The sequence below is a fragment of the Pelophylax lessonae genome, assembly GCF_965119305.1.
Source record: "Pelophylax lessonae genome assembly, chromosome: 1".
Classification (NCBI taxonomy): domain Eukaryota; kingdom Metazoa; phylum Chordata; class Amphibia; order Anura; family Ranidae; genus Pelophylax; species Pelophylax lessonae.
In genome coordinates, this window is record NC_138768.1 from 861,304,420 (window position 1) to 861,331,008 (window position 26,589).

Sequence of the window (26,589 nt, forward strand, 5' to 3'; positions counted from 1 at the left end):
GAAGATCATTCAAAAATCCCACAATGGAGATACTCTGAGAATGCAGCAAGGCTAGCACAGGAGCTAGCATTTGAAAATTTGAGGAACACAAGATAGACACAAGATAGGGTATAACCACAATTTTAATGTTTTTGGGATCCACAGCAAGGTCAACAGAGTGCAAATGTGACTGAAATTTGCATGCTTGATGTCCACAGAGGCTAGGGGATCACCCTGAATGCAGGAGGAGACTATGACATACCTGGTGGATTCAATAAGAATTTATGAAAATGAATGAAGGCATTTATGGTCTTGACATCTAAGATGAAGCTTGGTTTGAGAAGTTTAAATAGGTTGGAGTAGAACTCTTGGAAGTGCTCTGTCAAAGGTATTGGAGCAATTACCCTCTGCTTCAGAAGATATCAGGGAGCTTCAAGGAGATTTGCTAATCTGCGGGGTGACACAGGTAGGTTGAAATACATGAATCAGGGAAGGAGCTGAGAGTGGAAATCTGGCTTGTATCCCATGAAAACCCCTCCCACACCCAAGAATCTGAGATGCTATCCAAATCTGGGATGCTATTTGGCTATCCAAATGTCCACAAAGGCTAGCAGATGTCGCCCATTTTGGAAAATTGTGCCCCCCCCCCCCCCCCCATACTGAAAAAGATGTAGGGTTTAAAGGACTTAGATGTACAGATTTTGAAAATGGTCTGAGATCCAGGTTTAGAGCTGACATTGGAGGTGGATGCCTGAGAGTCACAAAATAAACTTTTCTTCTCTGGAAAATATGAGCCTTCTCTGGCTGAGCCCTAGGATTTTTCTGCTGGGTTAGATGTTTACGGACAGGAGGCTCAAAAAAGAGATGAGACAAGAAAACTCTAGCAAACGATCTACATAGTACTTAGAGATTATCACAGACCTGACATGTTCCCACCAGCCACACACCAGTCATATGCAAGAGCCCATACTGTAATAAGGTTCATCACAGATTCAAACCTCAGAATAAAACTGCTTCACTTAAGACTGCCCAACCTTAATACTCACGGGAAGAAAGCCTCAAAATGGGAGCCAAAGCCATAGATATTAAAGTAACAACCGAGAGGTAAACTCTTCAATAGAAGAACCAGCGTCTCCTGCAGGGAAAAGATAATAAATGGAGTCACTGGAAATATATAAATGTATATAACTATGAATATACACTGCTCAAAAAAATGTAAGGAAAACTTTTTAATCAGAGTATAGTATCAAGTCAAGTAAACTTCTGGGATTTTGATTTAGTCCGTTAAGTAGCAGAGGGTGTTGTTAATTAGTTTCAGCTGCTTTGGTGTTAATGAAAATTAACAGGTGCACTGGATGGGCAACAATGAGACGACATGAATCACAACCAGCCACGCAATCCCCAAATCCAGCAACACAAATCCGGCTGTACAGAGTCCAGGAGGGAGAGGATCCTTTGTATGTGTTCACATTCCCTTCCCGATCCTCAGCACACTGCCAGCAAAGTCTCACCGAACCCAATCTCCCTCCTCTGACGATGGGAGCAGATCTGTACAGCCGGATTTGTGTTACTGGATTTAGGGATTGCATGGCTGGTTGTGTTTCATGCAGAGGAGGAGTAGATGGTGTACGCTTGGTGGCTGTAGTGGAATAATGCAGTGTTTTTCAACTCCGGTCCTCAGGGCACACTAACAGGCCAGATTTTAAGTATTACCTTGGGGAGATGCAGACTAGAATACTGCAATCACCGAGCAGCAAATGATATCACCTGTGATGTATTTCAGTTTTCTTGCAAACCTGGCCTGTTAGTGTGCCCTTAGGACCGGAGTTGAAAAACACTGGAATAAGGGAGCTGATCTGTCATTGTATACATGGAGGCTGGACAAGCTGTGACTTCAGAGCTCCCAACAGATATCCCTATTTAAACTGATGGTGGATCAGTAGTCCTTTCGGCTCTGAGGATGAGGGTTCTTCCTTGAAACGTGTCAGCCAAGCTTTACATGGACACCACAAGGTCTCCTTGCATCATTGGTGCATCCCAGCAGTCTTGCAGGTGACTGGTTCCATTGTATTGATGGTACCCATAGTCCTGAAGGGGCAGCATGACCTTAGGTTGTGATACCAAGGATCACATAGATCACTCACCTTCCCGCATACCACTTAAGCGCAGGAGAAATACTTTTTTGGACTATTTAGATTAATGGCCAGGTCGACAGAGACAGGCTCTCCTTACCTGCTTTGCTGGAAAAAATGCACATTGTTTATAGCCCTATAATATACAGTTAGTCCCCTACATACGAACCTTCAAGTTGCAAATTTTTTAAGATACGAACATGCCCTTAGCCCCTTTGATGCACTGTGCGGCCTATGCTTACTTTTACGGCTCCAGCAGTGTGGTTCGTCCTGAGGGAGGCGCTTCCTCCCTGGCTTCAGCTTAATGCCTTGCACTAGTTATAGAATTAGCGGCAGTGGAGCTGCTAAATTGTACAACTGCATGTAGGATGCTCAAAGCAACAGAAGAAATGCGGAGCACTGAAGGCACTTGCATGAGGGACAACCCATGGCCTGCCTGATGCTAAGTGACTTTTCCATAAATGTACAACTGTTTAGTATTAACAACAGGAGACCTGAAACACTTTTTCATTTTGTCAGATCTACAGTAGATGGTCAGTTTGGGCAATTTACTGACCCTGGCACTATGAATTCGCTGCGGGGCATTTGGCTCAGAATTCATTGAACATTCCATACTGCCAGACCGGTCCACAAGGAAAATAAACTCGCCGCAATTGGACTGCTCCTGTCCAGCTGGGAAACTTGGGTAGAAATTCAACATGGCCACTGACTCCGCCATGAGGGATCCTACAGAACAAAGGGAGAAAATAAGATTATAACAAAGAGACAAAGGAAACAAATTACTCCACCATTTTCAGCAAAGCTTTTACAGAGGTCACTGAACTATTTTAATGGCCTTCATGCCTGTCACAAACCATCATTGCTATTACCAGCAAATTTGTGTCTTTCACAAACTTCACTTGCAAAGTGCACAGTCTATTTGCCTTGAGTAAATCCACCCCATATTGTTATAACCTGAATTTTTGCATCTTTCAACAACAGAGTCATTAAGGGTTGGGTATTTTTACCTGGTGCTGTCATATTTATACAACCCCTCAGTTGCTCCGGGCATTGGTTTCTCTCAATGTTTCAGGCAATGGATCTTCTCCAGCAACACAGGCCTCAATAAATTCTATTGCTCGGATGGCATAAAACCCTTCTATTTTTTCCAAAACAAATACAAGTTCCCTGCCTCTGGACTCTTTCAGCACTTTCTGGGGAGTCTCCTACTTACAGTCTGCTCTTCCAAAAAAGAGAAGAATCAACTGAGGTTAACATAATATACCGTATAAAGGGTTTTTAGAAGTCTGTAGCGGCCCCTTTGGCATCGAGTGAATAACGAGAGTTCCTGACGGGTGCAGTACTTTTATTCTTTTGCATCAAAGGTGTGCAGGAGGGTTAAACGTTATTCTCTTTAACACCTTCACAGACATCCCAACCTGCAAAAACTCATTTCAGGGAGGTGGCAAAGTCATTTCAGGGAGGTGAGCCCCCCCCCACACGCCGACGCCCCCCCCCACGCACGCCTGCGCCGCAACCCCCCCCTTTCCAATTTAACACTACAAGAGAATAATGAAATGAAATGTAATCAGTATACCTGGTCACTGGTGCTGGTCACTGATGCTGGTACTGTACTGGTCTGGTAACTGGTGCGGGTACTGGTCACTGGTACTGGACATTGATGCTGGTACTGGACACTGATGCTGGTACTGGACACTGATGCTGGTACTGGTCACTGGTGCTGGTACTGGTCACTGGTGATGGTACCGGTCACTGGTGCTGGTACCGGTCACTGGAGCTCGTACTGGCCTGGTCACTGGTGCTGGTACTGGTCTCTGGTACTGCCCTGGTCACTGGTGCTGGTATTGGCCTGGTCACTGGTGCTGGTCACTGGTGCTGGTCACTGGTGCTGGCCTAGTCACTGGTGCTTGTCACTGGTGCTGGTACTGGCCTGGTCACTGGTGCTGGTACTGGCCTGGTCACTGGTGCTGGCCTGGTCACTGGTGCTGGCCTGGTCACTGGTGCTGGTACTGGCCTGGTCACTGGTACTGGCCTGGTCACTGGTACTGGCCTGGTCACTGGTGCTGGTGCTGGCCTGGTCACTGGTGCTGGCCTGGTTACTGGTGCTGGTACTGGCCTGGTCACTGGTGCTGGCCTGGTCACTGGTGCTGGTACTGGCCTGGTCACTGGTGCTTATCACTGGTGCTGGTACTGCCCTGGTCACTGGTGCTGGTACTGGCCTGGTCACTGGTGCTGGTACTGGCCTGGTCACTGGTGCTTGCCACTGGTGCTGGTACTGGCCTGGTCACTGGTGCTGGTACTGGCCTGGTCACTGGTGCTGGTACTGGCCTGGTCACTGGTGCTGGTACTGGCCTGGTCTCTGGTGCTGGTACTGGCCTGGTCACTGGTGCTTGTCACTGGTGCTGGTACTGGCCTGGTCACTGGTGAATGTCACTGGTGCTGGTACTGGCCTGGTCACTGGTGCTTGTCACTGGTGCTGGTACTGGCCTGGTCACTGGTGCTGGTACTGGCCTGGTCACTGGTGCTGGTACTGGCCTGGTCACTGGTGCTGGCCTGGTCACTGGTGCTGGTACTGGCCTGGTCACTGGTACTTGTCACTGGTGCTGGTACTGGCCTGGTCACTGGTGCTGGTACTGGTGCTTGTCAATGGTGCTGGTACTGGCCTGGTCACTGGTACTGGTGCTGGTCACTGGTGCTAGTACTGGCCTGGTCACTGGTGCTGGTACTGGCCTGGTCACTTGCTGGTGCTGGCCTGGTCACTTGCTGGTGCTGGTACTGGCCTGGTCACTTGCTGGTGCTGGTACTGGCCTGGTCACTTGCTGGTGCTGGTACTGGCCTGGTCACTTGCTGGTACTACTACTGGCACAGAGTGGGGTGTCACAGTGTCACGGTCCCGCGCGCGCCAAAATGCCTCCTGGAGTAGAATGTGGCTGTAGTAGAGAGCAAAGCCGATGCTTGCTCTCTGCAGCTCCTCCCACAGGCGGAGTGCATGACTCATATCACTCCGCCTGTGAGCCGGATCTATTTCGGCTCCGACGTGATTTCTCTGAGTGTGCAGGCTCAGCTTGCTGACAGCTGACACACTCCTGCCTGCATCGATGAGTCATCTCATCTGAGTGACTCACTCTGTGACTGACTCACAGCCGGGATATTGCCCTGAGCTCGCGGGTGTCCGTGAGCTCAGGGCGGATAGCGGGAGTCTCCCGCGACTTGCGGGAGACTTGAGATGTCTGCCTTCAGCACCGTAAACCATGAACACCATAAAACACCATAGCACCGTGAAAACTCGCTCCGCTTGCCAAGGGGTGCAAAAACTTTTAAGCCTTAGGAATTCTCTCAGCAGTATCTTCCCTTGATGTTCTGCTGGCATGCTTTGAATGAAATCTGAGTCACAGGAAAAGACCTTCTTTCTAAAACAGGAAGAAGGAGTGGTCTCGTGATCCTGCTGATTAAACATTCCCCAGGGAACCAAGAGGAAGGCAGAAAAGTTCCACCTAGCAGTAAGTGCTGAACAAAGATTTACAGTGATAAGCGGACAGTTACACTCCCACCAAATTATGTAATGATGAATATAACTTAAAGAGTCATACATAATTTACAGAACATAACCATGGCCGCTATAAAACATGGTACATCGTACACAATTTAGCTTATAGGTACCTCTGTAACTGGCTACTGTCTTGTGTGGTGGTATGCTAGTGTATCACTAAAACGGAACTTATTTGCTTTCTATGAGAACTACTAGCTTTTGAATAGGACGTTCAATAATTGAAGGTTTTGATACATAGTCCTTCTTATCTTGCAATCTTCTGTCACCTACTAACACCTTGACTCGACAAACTAGACCATCCTTTTCTATTGTAGTTTCAATTACACGTCCTAGTTGCCACTGGCATCTGGGAGACATATCTTCTTTGATTATGACAATGTCATTTACTTTGAGGTTATGTCGAGGTGTGTGTGCCATTTCTGTCTTGTGGAAACACTCATGAGGTATTCCCTGTTCCACCGACTCCAGAATTGTTCTGCTAAATTCTGTACTCTACGCCAACGTTTAGCTGCATATACATCTTCCTTTACGAATTTCCTAGGTGGAGGTAATGCAACCTTGGATTTCATCAGGATGAGGTGGTTTGGAGTTAGAGGTTCTGGTGCCTTGGGGTCATTGATTCCATCGACAGTTAAAGGACGGCTGTTAACAATGGCCATGGCTTCATAAAGTAGCGTTCTAAGATTAGCATTGTCTAGTCTACTTGAACATTGGACTGTTGTAGCATTTAGCACATTACGAATGGTTCTAATTTGACGTTCCCAGACTCCACCGGCATGACTTGCGGAAGAAGCATTGAAGATAAACTCACATTGTTTATCAGCTAGGAACGTCTCTAGTGCTTTCAACATGACCCTCAACCTTGCTGTGGTGACAGCAGCTGAGAGTTCAAGCCTTGGGATTTTTACAATCTTCGTTGGCGCGACTCTTTCTTTAGCCATTACGAAGCTGCAATGGACTTGATCTCTGTCATTCTTGTACCTAAGGTACGAACAGGCACCATATCCTATGTTGCTGGCCTCGGAAAAGTGGTGTAGTTCAACTTTCACTCTGTTACCAAAGTCTGGGGGATGGTAACATCTGGGTATCTTGATTTCCTTTAAAGCTTGCAGACTACTCTTCCAGGCCTCCCACCGTGGACATAAGCTCTCAGTATGAAGGGGGCTATGAAGCCTAGAGGATCATAAAGAGAGGCTACAACAGGATACCACAACGAGTTGAGGGTTGATCCTTTGTGTCAACACTGAAACTGAAGGTGTCGTTTTCAATAGACCACTGAATGCCAAGTACTTGTCCTTCTGTTGTTGAGTCTGGGTTAAGTTTGACAGGTACACTAGTTGTTGCTCTTTCTGACGGAGCTATACAGGACAGGACGTCCCTTCTATTAGAGTTGAACTTATGCAGTCGTAGGCCAGCATTTTTACATAATCCTTGCGTTTCGAGGATTAGATTCGAGGGATATGCTGAGGGATATTCTGACTTGTATTGTCGTGCAAGATACTTAAGGCCGAAGTTGGCACATCCTGGAGAGGAACTGGCACCGAAAAGGTGAACTGCCATTCTGTATTCTTTCAGTTCTGTTTCCAACTGACCGTTCTCCCACCAAAGGAACCTTAAGTAATTGTGCATTTCTGTGGGGCTGTAGAACTGATGGAATATATTTTCAATGTAGCATATCACAGCAACTGCTTCCTTCCTAAAGCGACAGAGGACTCCCACTAGAGAATTTATCAGGTCGGGACCTGTCAGTAAGGTATCGTTTAGGTAGATGCCTTTGAACTTTGCCGAACAATCAAAGACAACCCTTAACTTGTCTGGCTTCTTGGGGTGATAAACCCCGTGATGTGGGATGTACCACACTGTCTCTTCCTTTGATAATGAAGGGGCCGGTTCTGCATCACCTTTTCTGATTGTTTCTTCCATGAATGCAGTGTAGTGTTCATGGTACTGTTTATTTGCCTTTAATCTTTTCTTTAGATGATGAAGTCGAATAAGGGCCAGCCTCTTATTTTTTGGTAGTGCCAGTTGACTGTTGTCTTTGAAGGGTAAGGGCATCTTGTAGTGTCCATCTTTCCTTTTCATTATAGTTTCTGAGAGAAACTGCACAAAGCGAACATCATCTTGAGACACGTACTTATCTTCATAATTTCTTTCAGTGAAGTGCATTTCTAAAGCCTTTAACACATCAGTGACCGGTGGCATTGGCAATTCTTTCACTGCGACTCTGTGTATGAAGCTCTGGCTACCCTGTCTATCAAGATGTGGATTTGCTGATCCTATAATGCTCCAGCCAAGCATAGTTTTTTGAGCGAAAGGTTCATTTTCGGAGCCGATAACAACCTCCAAGGGAGCCAGTGCTGATGGGCAGTCATAACCGATCAGCAGTCCTACTTTGCAGTCTTGAAGTGGCTGTAACTTGTTTGCCAAGTGTTTGAGGTGTGACCACTGGAGTGCAGTCTCCTTAGTGGGGATGTGAGACTTATCTACTGTAATGAAATCTCTTGTATAGGCTTGACGGAGTTGGACTTGAGCTTTAGAGTTGAAGCCACGCACTCACAGACCGTGAGCAATTTGGCTTGATATAACTGTGTCAACAGCTGTCATTGTGCTGAGCTTTAGCTGTAACGGCTTGGTGCTCACACTTAGCTTCGATACCAGGTCTGCCAGAATAAATGTTGAAACCCTCTGAGGCTCCGCTGTAGCTGACAACAGAACTGGAACAATGCAGGATGTGGCAGAAGTATGTCTTGTCAAAGTATGGGACATAACTTTGGGAACGTTGTCGTTTGCCTTATTTCTCATGTCTACTGAATCATCGTTTGATGTTTCGACAGGCTCAGTGTTTCTCTGTATGTGCAAACAGGTTGGATGACGTCGACTGCATATGCTACACGTGTGTCTTCCATTGCAGTTTTTTGTAGTGTGGCCCTTTCTTAAGCAACCAAAGCAGAGGTGGTTTTCATGAATGAAGGCCTTCTTTTCATCGATGGTCTTTGCTGCAAAAGTCGGACATTTAGCAATACCGTGTGTTTCGTCTTTGCAGAATAGACAAGGTGGTTTTGGTCTTGAAGCTGAGATCTCTGGAACGTTGAAGGTAGAGGGCTTCATTTGAGTGCTTGTGTTGAGCGCCTTGGCTCTCTTGGGAATTCTCTCATCTGTAGTCTTGGTACTGAGGAGGAAAGGAGAGGCAGTGGGGTTGCATGCAATCTTAGCTTCCCTTTGCAGGAACTCTGTGAAACGAGCAAAGGTTGGGTATTCTTGAGACTTGTCTAGCTCGTCCACAACTATGCGACTCCATCTCCGCAGGATCCATTCATGCAATTTCTTGAGAAGCTTGTGGTTTTCTTCACAATCATTTAGAATAGCTAGGCCTTTAACATGAGGAATGGCCTCCACACAACCTTGAAGGAAATTCGCAAACTCTCTTAATGCCACAGGGTCATTTGCTGATATCTTTGGCCATTTAGTTAACCTTTCTCTGAAAGCTCTTTGCACTATGAATGGACCTCCATACCTGTCCTGTAGGATTCCCCAAGCACTTAGATAGGCATCTTCTGAATTTCGATAGAAGAACCCTTCCCCTGCCTTATGAGCTTCACCACAGAGATACCTCTTCAAGTACAGCATTTTTTCGCACACAGGGAGTGGTTTTTGATCAATCAGCGCCATAAAGGATATCTTCCAATCTATGAACTTCAAAGGATCACCTGTAAATACAGTTGGTTCAGGTATAGGGAGACGGTTGGAGATGAGCAGACTTGCAAGTCCTGCAGTTAGATTAACTTATTATTGAGGTCTTGACACCTCAAGTGGTGTATTTGAAGGTTGAAATGGCACAGCTTTTGGATTCAAAGAAGTTTGAGGTTTATTATTTTTGCAGAGATATTGCACCTTGTGGTCAGTCTCCTGTTGGCAGTATTCAAAACTATCATAGGCGTGGTAGGCTTTCACCCTTGCTGCAGCTACTTTGACTTCATTTTCTGCTTGTAGCTGTTGCAGTTTTGTCTTTTCCTCATCTAACTTAAGTTTAATTTCTGCCTCCAGTTTGCTCAGCTTTGCCTGTTCTATCTTGGCTGCAAGATCTGCTTCTGCGTCTGCGCGTTTGCTAGATCTGGAAGTGGCTCTCGAGCTTGCGTTGGAGTCTGGTAATGACTCTGAGAGGACAGTTTTTGTTTCTGAGTTTCCAAAGACTGACTCATGCTCTTCTTTATTAAGCACCATCCTCACCTTTTCCTTCTCAAGTTGATCGTTAAAGATTTCATCTACATTCTCTAGTCGCTTGCTGATGAGGTTGCAGATTCCAGCCGTTAACGTGGTGCATGCATCCATTCTCTTAACAACGTACGGGGTAGTGGAATTATTTTGGCACATGAACTCATATTGTTGGTGTACTAACGCTTCCTTGGCTTTAATCTCTTTCAATCTTGTATTAAGGTCTTCAGTTGAGCAGAAATCCTTTAACTTTGTCCTAAATTCTTTTGCTAGCTCCTTCCAAGAGTTGAACACCTTGTTGAATGCCTTTTAATTTTTCTTAACTGTTTCTTCGTGCATTTCTTTGCCTTTTTCTGTTAGGCTTCGCTCTTTGGAGCTGGATCGCACCTGTTGTGACTCTGTGGGTTTGTCTGTTTCTTCAGCAGGTGACAACATTTTGTTCTAGTGTGCCTTTGCCTTTCAAGTGTGTGTGCCTGAAAACTAACTTGAATGAGTGTTGCTACTAAGGGCTACGACAGAAAACAGGCATTTACACTTTTAACTAAAGATTAGCAAACAATGCATACAGTACGACAAAATGTTTTAAACAAATATACTGCTGACACTTTCTAACCAGACAATTTAACCCTTTACGTAACTAACTGCAGTTTAGTGGATTAGGAACTTGGAAGATAGCGTTGCTTTAAATCTGACACTAGGCCTCTAAACACGAATATAATAACTTAATCACTGGTTTAGCAAAATAATAATTATTTGGCTCGCATACTAGTTAAGGGCGGCTTCCGGATCACATATAAAGAGCCTGCTATATTTAAAAGTCCACGTGACACGTTTACTTTTCAGCCAAGTCTCTGTTGCCAAGATGGCGTCCGCACGTGTCCTGCGCGGCGTTGGGAAGCCTTTACTCACAGTTTGATGAAGACAGCGACGCAACCGGTGATGTCGAGTCTCCACCGCAGCGACGAGTCTCCACCGCAGCGACGAGTTTTCACTGTAGCGGCCCCTTTGGCATCAAGTGAATAACGAGAGGAGAGCTTCTGACGGGTGCAGTACTTTTATTCTTTTGCATCAAAGGTGTGCAGGAGGGTTGAACGTTATTCTCTTTAACACCTTGAGCACCGTAAACCATGAACACCATAAAACACCGTAGCACCATAGCACCGTTAAAACTCGCTCCGCTTGCCAAGGGGTGCAAAAACTTTTAAGTCTTAGGAATTCTCTCAGCAGTATCTTCCCCTGATGTTCTGCTGGCATGCTCTGAATGAAATCGGAGTCACAGGAAAATACCTTCTTTCTAAAACAGGAAGAAGGAGTGGTCTCGTGATCCTGCTGATTAAACATTCCCCAGGGAACCAAGAGGAAGGCAGAAAAGTTCCACCTAGCAGTAAGTGCTGAACAAAGATTTACAGTGATAAGCGGACAGTCTGTATCAAGTATCTGTATCAAGTATCTCTTTCCGAAAAGATCTCTAATTGAAAGGAGGCCCTGGGGCCAACCCAGGACACTCCTCTGGCATTATATCCCCCAGATGGCCAAAGAAGACCTTGGAATAGAAGAACAAGGGCAGACAATAAAAAAGTCTGGTCTGCTCAATCTCACCACCACTAGGACCAAACAAAATTGATGACAATTCACAAAAATGTTTTCCACAAATTTTAGCACAAGTGATTTTCTTTAATGAATTAGTGAAATACCACAACCCTGCCTCCCAAGAATCTGAAAAGGTATTGGATAAATAAGCGCTGCTAGTAATTTCTGCAAATTGTGTAAGTCTTCATATTGTGTAAAGGCAAAATGGGTTTACTGATAGCTGTGTAACTACGATTCTATATTTGGTATTTTCAAGAGCCAAAGGAGAATGGAAAGTGATCACTGCCTTCATTCTACAACATTAGCAAACAAAACCACCATGTGCTGCAAGAGGTCTCCTTTCAAAATCACACTTTAACTTGTTCAGGTCCACCCAATAGCAGCACCTGTGTGCCGCATCACGTATATATACATGATCTGACATTTCTGGGTAGGGGGCGCACATGCGCGCCGCTGACATCTCGCTAACCGCTGTGGGATCGGTGGATGTCCTTTGTCACACATCAATTGTTAGGCAGAGAGCCAGAACGCCGATCTGCCTAAGTAAACAAGTGATGATTTGGGGAGCCATGTCATCTGCTGGTGTTGGTCCACTGTGTTTTATCAAGTCCAAATTCAGTGCAGCTCTCTACCAGGAAATTTTACAGCACTTCATGCTTCCCTCTGCTGACCAGCTTTATGGAGATGGCGATTTCGTTTTCCAGCAGGACTTGGCACCTGCCCACACTGCCAAATGTACCAATACCTGGTTTAATGATCATTGTATCACTGTTCTTAATTGGCCAGCAACTTTGCCTGACCTAAACCCCATAGAGAATCTGTGGGGTATTGTCAAGAGGAAGATGAGAGACACCAGACCCAACAATGCAGATGAGCTGAAGGCCGCTATCAAAGCAACCTGGGTCTCCATAACACCTCAGCAGTGCCACAGGCTGATCGCCTTCACGCCACGTCACATTGATGCAGTAATTCCTGCAAAAGGAGCCCCAACCAAGTATTGAGTGCATATTATACTGTACATGGACATACTTTTCAGTAAGCCAACATTTCTGTATTGGTCTTATGTAATATTACAATTTTCGGAGATACTGAATTTTGGGTTTTCACTAGATGTAAGCCCTAATCCTCAAAATTAAAAAAAAAATGCTTGAAATATATCACTCTGTGTGTAACACATCTATATCAAATATATGAGTCACTTTTTGAATTGAATTACTGAAATTAACTTTTTGATTATAGTTAAATGTTTTAAGATGCACCTGTATATCTGAATGGCCCTAACGGTTTCTGTACCATTCCAGTAATTTTGTTTATGCAATCCTCATTTTGTACATTAGTTCCACCATTTTCTTTTGTATACACAGAACAATGGATAATATTTAATAGTTTTTTTGTGCCCAATGAGCCACTCTGAGACATTGCGGGAGATTTACTAAAGCTGCTAAGTGCAAAATCTGGTGCAGTTATACATAGAAACCAATCAGCTTCTTTCTTCTATCACTGCTTGTAATTGGGAGCTTTCTGATCATGTGATCTCCACGACAGCCAATCACGGTGGTCCATCAACATAAACCCAGCCCTACCTCCCAGCATCTGAAACCCCTTAAAGGGCCAGGAAACGACAGTGCCAAGGGGTTAAAGTGGTTGTAAAGCCAGAAGGTTTTTTATCTTAATGCATCCTATGCATTAAGATAGATAAAACCTTCTGTGCAGCAGTTCCCCCCCCCCCCCAGCCCTCCTAAAACTTATCTGAGCCCCATCTCAATCAAGTGATGCTGCACTTGAGTGCTTCAGCTGTCTTGGACTCCCCCTGCTGATTGGCTAAGACACAGCAGTGGCGCCATTGGCTCCTGCTGCTGTCAATCAAAGTCAGTTAGCCAATGAGGAGGGAGAGGGGGCATGGCCGAACCGTGGCTCCATATCTGAATGGACACAAAGAGCTGTGGCTCTGCTCGAGTGCCCCCATAGCTTGCTGTAGGGGGACTCGGCAGGAGGGAGGTGCCAGGGACGAGGGACCCGAGAACAGAAGGATCAGGGCTGCTCTGTCCAAAACCACTGCACAAAGTAGCCAAGTATAACATGTTTGGTATTTTTTAACCACTTGCCGGCCAACCGCCGCAGTTATATGGCGGCAGGTCGGCAGATTCCTGCAAATCTCCGTACCTGTACGGCGGCTTGCGGGAGCGCTCTTGTGGGCGTGTGCGAGCTGCCGGAGGCTCATGTCTGCGCCCACTCGACAGCGGGGAAGCCGAGGCACGAGGCCGGCAGCCGTGATTGCCAACATGCACCCGTGGTCACTCCCCGTGAAGAGAGAACGGCGGTCTGCTGTTGTAACACAGCAGACTGTTGTTATCTCTGCTATCCACATATTTAAGAATATTTAAGCTGTGTTGATATTATAAGCCCAACCCCCCCCCCACAGTTAGAAAACACCCCCTAGGCTCACCCTTTACCCTTTGATCACCCCTGGGTTAACCCCTTCCCTGCCAGTGTCATTATTACAGTAACAGTGCAAATTTTTAGCACTGATTACTGTAGTAATGTCACTGGTCCCCCAAAAGTGTCAAAAATGTCAGTTAGGTGTCCGATCTGTCCGCCGCAATATCGAAGTCCCGCTAAAAATCGCAGATCGCCGCCATTACTAGTAAAAAAAAATAATAATAATAATGACATAAATCTTTCCCCTAGTTTGTAGATGCGATAAATTTTGCGCAAACCAATCAAAATAAGCTTATTAGGATTTTTTTTTTTTTACCAAAAATATGTAGCAGAATACAAATTGGCCTAAAATGATGAAGAATTTAGATTTTTTATTTTTTTTGGGGGGAATGTTATATAGCAGAAAGTGAAAAAAATGCATTTTTGACCTACTGTAAAATCCTTTTCTCTTAAGCTCATTGACAGGCGCAGGACTCATATCTTGATATCCGTAGGGTTATACTGCCCCCTACAGGAGTAGGACACTAGGCAGAAAAAAAGTTCTGGCTACGCCTATGGGCAGTCCCAGGGGGTATACCCTCTCACTTCCTGCTATAGGATGTCAGTTTTGTATCAAAGCAATGTCAGAGAAATCATACCAACCCAACTCAAACATAGTAGACGGGTACTGCGTCTGTCAATTAGCTTAAGAGAAAAGGATTTTACGGTAAGTCAAAAATCCAGTTTTCTCTGTCACTCATTGACAGACGCAGGACTCATATCTTGATATCCGTAGGGATGTCCCAAAGCAGTGCCATAAATGAGGGGTGGGATAACAGAAGAAAACATCCCATAAGGCCAAAAAGCATAGCCAACCAGGAAACACAGGACTCATCGGAAAACAAAAAGATGAGACCCACCTGAAAACCAAAAACAGAACCCCCGAGGTAGACCAAGGGTCCCCTCAAACAGCAGCCTGCACAATCTCGCGACCAAAAGAGGCATCCGTAGATGCCAGCCCAACAACCAAATAAAACATTGTAAATGTATGAACAGACGACCAGGCAGCCGCCTTGCAAACCTGAAGCACAGACGCCTGATGGCGGAAAACCCAGGAAGCACTAAGTGCCCGAGTAGAGTGCGCCTTAACAGGGAAAGGAGGAACCTGACCCTTAATCGAACAAGCCTGCACCACTGTCTGCCTGATCCATCTGGAGAAAGTCACAGCAGACGTAGGCAACCCCTTCCTAGGGCCATCCGATCACAAAGAGCGAATCCGACTGACGACAAAGAGTCAGCAGTGGCCAGGTACACCCTGAGTGCCCGAACCACATCCAAGGTGTGCAAATTCCTTAGGATGGCTGGGCTGAGGACACAGGGAAGGCAACACAATATCCTCATTGAAGTGAAAACGGAGACCACCTTAGGAAAGGACGGATCCGGACAAAGAACTACTTAATCCCCATCAACCCCCAGATAGGGGGAACAAAAGGACAACGCAGCCAGTTCCGACACCATGCGTGCAGAAGTAACAGCCACCAAAAAAGGCCACCTCCTGGGATAAGGTAAGCAGGGGAATCTCCCAGTACCTTCAAAGGGAGGTTTCTGGAGAACCGACAACACCAAACTAAGGTCCCAGGGCAGTAAGGAAGAGCGCACCGGAGGAACCAGGTGCTGCACCCCCTGGATGAAAGTTGGCACCAGGGAATGAGTGGCCAGTGGCCTCTGGGAGACAATCGCCAAGGCCGAGACCTGACCCTTGATAATACTCAAAGCCAGCTTCTGCTCACCCCCCCCCCCCCTCCTTGAAGGAAGGCCAAGACCCGAGCCACCGAGTAAGAACGTGGAGGAACCCAAAGTACTCACACCACGCAATATAAGACTTCCATGCACGATGAGAGATCATTCTAGAAGTCACTTTTCTCGCTTTAAGCAGAGTAGGCATAACTGAAGCAGACAATCCCCTGTCCTTCAGCACCTGGCTCTCAACAGCCGAGCCGTCAAGCCAGCGACCGTAAAGCAGGACGGAAGATCGACCCCTGAGACAGCAGATCCTCCCTGAGAGGAAGCCTCCAAGGAGCATCTGTGACCAGCCTGACCAAGTCGGCGTACCAGGCGTGACGAGGCCAGTCCGGGGCCACAAGAATGACTGGAATTCCTTCCACCTCTATCCCGTGAAGAAGCCCCAGGCCGCAACATGAGAGGAGGAAAGGCATACAGCAGCTGATACTGCCCCCACGGGGCCACCAGGGCATCTGTGGTGTCTGCCAGAGGAGCTCGGGAGCGGGCTACAAACCTCTGCACCCTCCTGTTGAGCCCACTTGATCGAAGGTCTGTCGGCTGAGAAAAGATCCGCCGGGAATGTGACCAGCGGAGAGAGCTGGAACAAGCGTTCCGCCCAACAAGGATGCCAGCCACTTCCAAGGTCGCAAGGACACTCTTGGCGCCTCCTTGGTGAGTGACATAAGCCACAGCCGTGGCATTGCCCGGCTGAACCTGCACTGGACAGCCCCGAAGATGCTCAGTCCAGTGAACCAGGCAAAGCCTGATCGCTCTCAGTTCCAATACATTTATCGGCAACCTGGATGCCTCCAGGGACCAGATACCCTGAGCAGAAAACCTTCTGAAAACCAGACAGACTGGCATCCATGGTGACAATCGTCCAATAGATCAGAAGAAAGGATTTTCCTCGACTGAGCAACGGAGATTGAAGCCACCATAGCAGGGACCCCCTGGTCCGCTCGCTCAGCCGGATCTGATTGTCCAGAAAATCGGGAGTCCTGTTCTATGTGAGATCTCCTTTTGGAGGGTCCGCGCATGAAACTGAGCAAAAGGTACCGCCTCAAAAGACGCCACCAGCAGCCCCAGAACGCTCCAGCAGGTCCGAAGGGACGATCATTTGGTGGACAGCAGCAGCCGAGTCGCTGTTTGGATTGTCTGGAGTTGTTTACTGCAGGGAGAAACACCTTGGCCAAGGACGCAGCCAAAGCCAGGCCCAGATAGGCCCGTCTCCTGGAGGGAACCAGGGACGGCGTCAGCAGGCACACAAGCCACCCAAACTCTTCCAGAGAGGTCATGGTGATCTCCAAATTCGCCATCAGAACCTGCGGAGACTCCGCACGGAGGAGGAGGTCATCTAGGTAGCCCAGGACCGATATCCCCCGTTGCCGCAACAGCGCCAGAACCGGAGCCAAAACCTTTGAGAAGACCCGGGGAACAGAGGTGAGACCAAAGGGTAATGCCACAAACAGATAATGGTCCTCTCCCACTGCAAGACGCAGAAAACGTAGGTGTCCTGCGCAAATGGGAATGTGAAGGCAGGCACACTTGATGTCAATGGAGGCCAAAAAGTCCCCCAATGCAGGGAGGCCACTATTTCTGGGCACCGTGAACAGATGTGAGTGAAAACCCAGAAAAACGTTCTCTAGTTGTACCCAGTCCTGTACAGCCCCCAACAGAGCCCATAGGCAATCCGGGGACACCCTCACAATGGAAGGTAATAACCTCACCGGTTGAACCGATCGAAACTCGATCTTGTACCCCGACCACATGACCTCATGACCCAGTAGTCTTGCATCCTGGAGAGCCACGGATCTGAGAGCCGGCAAGACGTCCCCCCCACCCCTGACATGGGGGGGGGGCACCCTTAGGCCAAAGTGGACTCGTCCCCAGGGCTGGAGGAACTCGCTTTCCCGCTACCAAACCAGGGTCGCTTGGAACCGCCCGAGGGGGCCCGGAAGGGCTTCGCCTTGTCAACTGCTCCAGAGGAACGAAAAAACAGCTTGTGAGCTGAAATGGAGGGTCCCCGTCTGCGACGAGGGTCCTTACCCTTGGTAGCCTGTGGGAGAAAGGTGCTCTTGCTCCCAGCAAGACCTATGATAATATCATCCAGGGTAACACCAAACAGATGAGCCCCCTAAAAAGGGGGGCCAGTCAAGGCTTTCTTAGAAGCCTGATCCGCCGACCAGCACTACAGCCAGAGCATGCTCCGGAGGACCACCGCCGAAATGACAAACGCCCCAGCAATGGAGCAGTCTCCAGTGTGGCATCGCAAACAAAGTGCAGCCCCTGCACCATCTGGTCCAGTAACTCCGACATGGCAGGGGGGAGGTTTCTCCCCTCCAGGTCACGGCGTAAGAACCTGGTCCATTCCGTTAATGTTTGCGAAACCAGGGCAATGGTAAACAATGGTCTGAAGGCAGACCATGCCAGGAAGAACATAGTGCGAGACACAGACTACGCCCTACGATCAACCAGACGGCACCGTCCACTCTTTTATTGAGAGACTCCTCAAATGGATAGCGCCCAGCCATCTGCGTTAGGCATGCGGGAAAGGGAAAAAACCTTTTTCACCCTGGAGGGCTTGCGAGCGCCAACGGCAACCTGCGTAACAGTCGCAGCCGCAGCTGCGTCCTCCAGCTTTAGGGTATCCGGGACAGACACAATCAGCGCGTCCACCAGCGTCTCATCTTGCGCGACAGCGGAGGCAGAAAGGTCATTCTCACTATCAGAGGAGACGGGGCACAAGACAGCAGCCCCAGAGGGGAGACCCGCGTCAGCAGCGACTGGTTCAGATTCAGAATCTGAGGCAGCAGACGAGGCAGGGGTAGGCGGAGGTCGTTGTTTAGCACCGCGCCCCTGAAAGGCCACCCCCACCCGGAACACAAACGACTCCAGGACCACCGAAGGTGCAGCAATAGTGAGCTGGGAACCGGAGGCCCCACGAGGGGATCAGGTGGAGACACATGATCAGCAGTGCTACATCGCCCCCCAGTGGCAAGGCAGTATGCCTAGAAACCCCCGCAGAGAGGGAGAGAAAGACCCCCAAAGGCTCACCACCCACAGGAAGATGCACCAGAAGTCCAAGGATGACTCAGCAGCGCTTGTCCTCACAAAAGGAAGGCCTGTAGAGTGATGTGCCCCGTTCTAGGGAGGGGCTCCACCCCCTCACACGCCTCCAGGAACTCCCACAGAAGCCCAGCTCTGAGGAAAAAAACAAGCTGGGTGTACCAAGATGGCCGCCAACATGTGAAGCACATGGAGGCTACAAGAAAATGGCGTCCGCGGTGGTAAAGGGGGCTCCCGAGGACCCCCCTCCTGACTGACAGATGATCGACCGGCAGATGGGCCCTGAGGAGTCAGGTAGGAACCCTCCCTGCACAACAGCCGTCCACACCAGCGGGAACCCCCTCAGCAGCCTGCATGCAGATCCAGCCTCCCCACATATCCCCAGTAGTGACAGAGACCCCCCAACAGGGGGGAAAAGGGGGGGGGAAGGGGGCACCATAGATGGGGGTTGCACAGTGGAACAGAGGGGAACCCGGAAAATTGGGGGTCCGACCGTCCCAGGGAGGGGCCCGCGTCCACCCCAGAACCCGACATGAGGAAAGAGGGGAACATTTACTCACCATACCGGAACAGGTGGGCGCCAACTCCTGACAGAAACCCCTCGCCGCCGTAGTGGGGGGGGGGGGATGTCGGCCAAAAGGAATGCTGCGACTCGGTCGCAGACCGGTCGTATGCGACCTGGCGAGGCGTTTAACTCGCAGGCCAGTCCCCGTCCAGTGGGACTATGTCGCGGCCGACCCAGCACGGAGCTAGGGCCTGCACGCGCTAGTAGGCCAGCTGGGGTGACCACTGGATCTCAATATCCAGCCCGTCGCCCAGATCCGGCATAATTGCTTGTAGATCTCACAGGACCAAATGCGGAGAAAAAACTAGCAAGGAACCAAGGTCCTTACTCCTGACTAGACAGAAAAAAACTGACATCCTATAGCAGGAAGTGAGAGGGTATACCCCCTGGGACTGCCCATAGGCGTAGCCAGAACTTTTTTTCTGCCTAGTGTCCTAATCCTGTAGGGGGCAGTATAACCCTACGGATATCAAGATATGAGTCCTGCATCTGTCAATGAGCGACAGAGAAATATTGTTTTTTCTTTTTTTAAGAATTGTCGCTCTTTTTTTGTTTATAGCTCAAAAAATAAAAATCGTACAGGTGATCATATACCACCAAAAGAAAGCTCTATTTTTGAAAAACAAAGGACATCAATTTTATTTGGGTACAGCGTCGCACGTCTGCGCAATTGTCCATTAAAGTAGCAAAGTGAAGAATCGCAAAAAATGGCCAGGTCATTAAGGGGGAAAATCTTCCGGTCCAGAAGTTTTTAAAGAAAAAAAAAAGAACGAGACTTTACAATCACTTTAACACAGTATCGATATGATCATCCAGTTCAAAACAAAATAAAATATCAAATTGAGTCATCTTCCTGCATCTTGTCCCATTATATGATTCTATAATAAGTTTATACATTTCCACATTTTCAATGTACAAGCAGTGTTATAGCACCAGTCAATTTCAAGGTAGTTAAAATCTCCATTAACACCACTGTCCAAGCCCATGCAGTGGTTGTTTCAATCTGTGAAAGGGTTGCAGTTTCTACCTCATTAATACTGGGAAGTATATAATATAAATCAATATTCAACTTACTGTATCAGTGTGCACATCCATTTGTAACTCTGCCTATAATGCTTCAACACTATCAAACTCTCCAACAAGATTGTCTTTTACACTTACACTTTTCACTTATACCAATATATTCTATTAATCTTTGTCTTCAAAAGAGAGCATATTCTGGAATTTGTACCGTTCAGTCATGTGAAGAATTAAGCCAAGATTCTGCAGTCTTGTTCAACAAGTGTTCTTCATTCAACGTTTTACTTGTCATACTTTTGGCATTTATGAACAGAAACCTAAAATTGCCATTATTTGCTAGGTTTAGATTTCTCATATCATCATGTGTACAATTAGAACGGTCTTCTTCATTGTTTATTTGTAACATAGAGATCTCCTTGTCATCTGCCATAACCCTTTCCCACCTTCCGTACCAGTTTCACTCTCCAGTAGTATTTGACTCGTCAAAACACTGCTAAGTCTTTGAAATATATTAAGGATTATCCACTTCCCATGTGTAGCACTACTCCCGTGAGAGCTGCTGGTTACGGGTTCCCCTGGGTTACCTATAGCATATTCTAAGTGCTTGGCTCAGTCAGAAAACAGCCCAGGGGTTTTGGTTTTTGTTGATTTATTTGAGAACTGGGATAGGAGAAGGGATGAGTGGGATACTCCAACTGAATAACTATGCACAATTTGCTGAGACTTCTGGTTAACACTGGATGCGGCAAGGCCGCTGCTTCACCTTTCCACTTTAGTGAAGATTTAGTTGAACTGTACTGCACTGTACTGGGCTGTGAATCACTCTTCAGGGTCCTACTTGCCACCCCCTTTGTCCCTACTCTTCAGGGTTCTAAATGGCACCCCCTTTACTCTGACATGCTCTGTGTGAGCTGACCCCTTGATCCTCTGACTTTACTGGAGTGGTCCCCCTTACTGGGCAGACCCTTTGGCAAGCCCCCTGATACTCACGGACACTGTTTTTCCCAGAAGACTCTGCCAGCAGCTCCACTGGATCCTCTGCAGCTCAGCTCCACACCTGGTTTACTAGGCTGACCGCCTATGACCACCTTCCTCATATAGCAGGAGGAAAGACAGCCTCCTCCTGGGACTCTGCTTTCCACCAAAGACGGCCTGTCACATGTTCCCCTGGCTTTTATGAGCAATCCCAGGATGCACTGCAAGAGTGCCCACCCACTGAGACTCCCACAAAAGCCAATGTGTCACTGGCTGGGTTTCCTCCACTGTCCAACAGGCTCCACTTTTGGATACAGTGGGGACACTCCCTCAGACCCAGTGAATCACACCTGGAAACATGCAACATACAACCTAATAGATGAGGCTCTCCTGATAAGCAGAAGGAGCATAAGTTGCTTTTACCTAGCACCTACCTAGGAGGGTGCTACACATGTATTCCATCATTGTTTCCAACATGGATAGGGAAGCTGAGCTGTACCCAGCCCATCCCAGCTGTCTTACTACCTGGCCAACCATCTGCTGAACCCTGGCACCAAAGAGACAGCAAATCATTTGGTTGGGATGAACCTGGTGGCAACTTACTTCTTTTGTCTTCCTGATGATGAAATTAATATTACTACCACCTGGCTAAGCCTTCCTGTATTACAATACCTATCACTGGTAAGATAAGGTGACCAGATTTTTAAAATGTAATCCGGGGACATATTTTATTTTTTTTTAATGGCAAATGGCACAGGACTACATAATACACAGAGCCCTGGGCACAGGACTACATTATACACAGAGCACTGGGTACAGGACTACATAATACACAGAGTGCTGGGCACAGGACTGCATAATACACAGAGCGCTGGGCACAGGACTACATAATACACAGAGTGCTGGGCACAGGACTGCATAATACACAGAGCACTGGACACAGGACTACATAATACAAAGAGCACTGGGTACAGGACTACATAATACACAGAGCGCTGGGCACAGGACTGCATAATACACAGAGCACTGGACACAGGACTACATAATACACAGAGTGCTGGACACAAGACTACATGATATACAGGGGGTGTTAGGCATAGAGTGCAGGGTTCAGAGGTTTGCTATGCACAGAGGACACTTCTGCCCCCACATCTATAGCTCACCTCTGCACCCTTCTCTCACAGATTATCTCTGCCCTTCCCCCCACAACAGCTAAACTCTCCATCTCTCCATCTCTCTATGCAACTGCACCAGCTCTGAACCCTGCTCCCCCACTGCCCTCACCTGTGCACAAACATACAAACGGACCCCCCCCCCCATCTGCTCACCTCCTGGTCTCAGCCCTACACACAGTAAATATTTGGCTCTGCCTCTCCTCCACCAAACAGCAGCAGGAGTGGCAGTGAGATCGCCCAGCAGGGGACTTCGGCATCCAAGCCACCAGGCTGTTTCTCAGCCAGCATGGGATGCCCTGTCTACATTAATTTGGCCCTAAGTACAGGGACAAAACCGGGGACAGTCTTGGTCCGGGGACAGTGTCCTCAGTCCAGAAACGGTCTCTACTTTATTGTCCTGAGCCATCCTTCCACCCACCACATCTACACTATTAATTAACTGCTCAGTAAGCAAGAGATCCCTCCCCTGGTTTACAAAAACTCCTCAGTACTGCGTTCCTCTGCTCCAGATCTTGAATGGGAGCCCTGTCTATATTAATCTGGCCCTGAACCCGGAGACAAAACTGGGGACAGACTTGGTCCGGGGACAGTGTCCTGTGTCCTTAGTCCGGAAACTGTTCCAGGAAACCAGGGACGTCTGGTCACCCTATGGTAGGGGGGCTGCTTTGGGTCACTTGATTGAAGAAAAGGCTTTTCTTTCTTTCTTGAACCCTTCTTTCACTTCCTATCTATGACAATCTATCTCTCTACTTTATTGTCCTGAGCCATCCTTCCACCCACCACATCTACACTGCTCAGTAAGCAAGAGATCCCTCCCCTGGTTTACAAAAACTCCTCAGTACTGCGTTCCTCTGCTCCAGATCTTGAATGGGAGCTTCCAAACATTCTCACAACTAACAGAAGTATTCACTGTTGTTCCAGCTGTGCATCCGGAAAGTATTCACATCGCTTCACTGTTTTCACATTATGTTATGTTACAGCCTTTTTCCAAAATGGATTAAATTCATTAATTTCTTTAAAAATCGACAAACAGTCCCCCATAATGACAACGTGAAAGAAGTCTGTTTGAAATCTTTGGAAATGTATTAAAAATAAAAAATAAAAAAAAAAATCACATGTACACAATACACAAGTATTCACAGTCTTTGCAAATTTATTTAAAAAAAAAAAAAAATTATTCATGTACATACAGCATCTCCTAAAAGTGAGTACACCCCTCACATTTTTGTAAATGTTGAACTTCCAGTGACCAGTATGAGAGAGTGAGAGCAATAACACCAAATTTAACACACCTGCTCCCCATTCACACCTGAGACCTTGTAACTTTACAAGTCACATGACACCGGGGAGGGAAAATGGCTAATTGGGCCCAATTTGGACATTTTCACTAAGGGGTGTACTCACTTTTGTTGCAAGCGGTTTAGACATTAATGGCTGTGTGTTGAGTTATTTTGAGGGGACAGAAAATTTACACTGTTATACAAGCTGTACACTCACTACTTTACATTGTAGAAAAAGTGACATTTCTTCAGTGTTGTCACATGAAAAGATAGAATAAAATATTTACAAAAATGTGAGGGGTGTACTCACTTTTGTGAGATACTGTAGATATTCACAGCCTTTGCTCAATACTTTGTTGAAGCACCTTTGGCACCAATTACAGCCTCAAGTCTTTTTGAGTATGATGCTACAAGCTTGGCCCACATATTTTTGGGCAGTTTCTCCCATTCTTCTTTGCAGGACCTCTCAAGCTCCATCAGGTTGGATGGGGAGCGTCGGTGCACAGCCATTTTCAGATCTCTCCAGAGATGTTTAAGTCAAGTCTGGGCTCTGGCTGGGCCACTCAAGGACATTCACAAAGTTTTCCCATAGCCACTCCTTTGTTATCTTGGCTGTGTGCTTAGGGTCGTTGTCCTGTTGGAAGATGAACCATAGCCCCAGTCTGAGGTCCAGAGCGCTCTGGAGTAGGTTGTCATCAAGGATGTCTCTGTACATTACTGCATTCATCTTTCCCTCAATCCTGACTAGTCTCCCAGTTCCTGCTGCTGAAAAACATTCCCGCAGCATGATGCTGCCACCACAATGTAGGGATGGTAATGGCCAGGTGATGAGCGGTGCCTGGTTCCTCCAGACATGACGCTTGCCATTCAGGCCAAACAGTTCAATCTTTGTTTCATTAGACCAGAGAATTTTTTTTCTCATGGTTTGAGAGTCCTTCAGGTGCCTTTTGGCAAACTCCAGGTGGGCTGTCATGTGCCTTTTACTGAGAAGTGGCTTCCGTCTGGCCACTCTACCATACAGGCCTGGTTGGTGAAGTGCTGCAGTGATGGTTGTTCTTCTGGAAGGTTCTCCTCTCTCCACAGAGAAACGCTGGAGCTCTGTCAGAGTGACCATCGTGTTCTTAGTCACCTCCCTGACTAAAGTCCCTCTCCTCCAATCGCTCAGTTTGGCCAGATGACTCGCTCTAGGAAGAGTCCTGGTGGTTCCAAACTTCTCCCATTTACAGATGATGGAGGCCACTGTGCTAATTGGAACCTTCAATGCTGCAGAAAATTTTCTGTACTCTTCCCCAGATCTGTGCCTCCATACAATCCTGTCTCAGAGGTCTACAGACAAATCCTTGGACTTCATGGCTTGGTTTGTGCTCTGACATGCATTGTTAACTGTGGGACCTTATATAGACAGGTGTGTGTCTTTCCAAATCATGTCCAGTCAACTGAATTTACCACAGGTGGACTCCAATCAAGTTGTAGAAACATCTCAAGGATGATCAGTGGAAACAGGATGCACCTGAGCCCAATTTTGAGTGTCATGGCATAAGCTGTGAATACTTATGTACATGGGATTTTTTTTTTTTTTTTTTCGTTTTTTATTTTTAATAAGTTTGCAAGGATTTCAAACAAACTTCTTCCACACTGTCATTATGGGGGATTGTTTGTAGAATTTTGAGGAAAATAATGAATGTAATCCATTTTGGACTAAGACTGTAACATAACAAAATGTGGAAAAAGGGAAGCGCTGTGAATACGTTCCGGATGCACTGTATGAGAGCATCTAGCACAAGCAGCAGCAAAAACACAAAAAGTGTTTGAGGACTTTGTTCCCTTCCACTTCACACACAGACCACTGCTTAAATCACTTCTCCAACGATCCATTTAAAGGGTTCTTAAACCCACAACAGTAAAATCAGTGTGTATATATGCAGTAAAGCATGCTTGTTATACTCACTGTGGAATTTAAGGAGTTAATCACCTGCATTGTGTAAAAAGATTGGTTGATGCTGTATGCACAGATCCTCCCCTTCTTGCATTGCCCCCATAACATGTCCGGATAAGACAGAGTAACAAAACAATAGGGATAGAAAAAGATGGGGCTTTGCGGGCCAGTGGGAGTAGAAGGATCAGACAAGGAACTGGTTGTAAAACCAAAATTACATTTTATTTGTATAAAGAACAATAAGACCAAGTATGGACTACCATGCATATGTGATAACAGAGGACTGACATGACATACAGTAATAAAATCAAACAATTAACGTCACTAATAGTAGAGAAACATGTCCCCAAAAGGGGATTGTAACCAAAAAGTAGAGCCTGTATAAGGTGGAAAATGGGTCTCAAGCTGGATTCGGTCACGGTAGGTCCCCAGCAAGCCGACGCGTTTCGCTCAAGGCTTCCTCAGGGCCTGAGAGACCATAACAGACCGATGTTTTCCTTCTTGATAGTGACTTGTACTAGGCGACAAAGCTGTAGCGATACTAATGCTGCTTGGAACAATATTGCTTCCGTATTTATCATAACAGACATCAAAAATATATTTCTTGCATAGGATCCAATGTATTAGGTCCCAGATTGTGTCACCAGGGGCAGGGCTTCTATGGCTATCCCCACTGTAAGCTTTTGGGGTGGGTCCCGACTCACAAGGTGAAGGTCCTCTCCCTGATATATTCGCCCTTATATATATATTCGCTCCTAGATATAATGAATCTAGTATTGGATTACATAGCTTGAATAGGACAGGCAGCACCTTTCTTTCTGTGGTTCAAAGATATGGTGTATATTTCCCCAGCTTAAGGGTCCTTGGTGGCGACACAGCTGACCTCTCCTCAGTCTAAGGTAGACTTCA

At 47.1% G+C, this 26,589-nt stretch overlaps 1 protein-coding gene across 1 annotated transcript in view; it reads right to left on the reverse strand.

The window, feature by feature from the left end:
- LOC309550064 (uncharacterized protein) overlaps positions 1-26,589 on the reverse strand; it is a 206,288-nt gene that overhangs the window by 112,049 nt on the left and 67,650 nt on the right. The window contains exons 6-7 of the mRNA XM_082250530.1: positions 2,668-2,837; positions 1,026-1,114 (exon numbers count right to left, since the gene is read on the reverse strand). Coding sequence (XP_082106656.1) covers positions 1,026-1,114; positions 2,668-2,837 — 259 coding nt within the window. The remainder of the gene's footprint in view (positions 1-1,025; positions 1,115-2,667; positions 2,838-26,589) is intronic.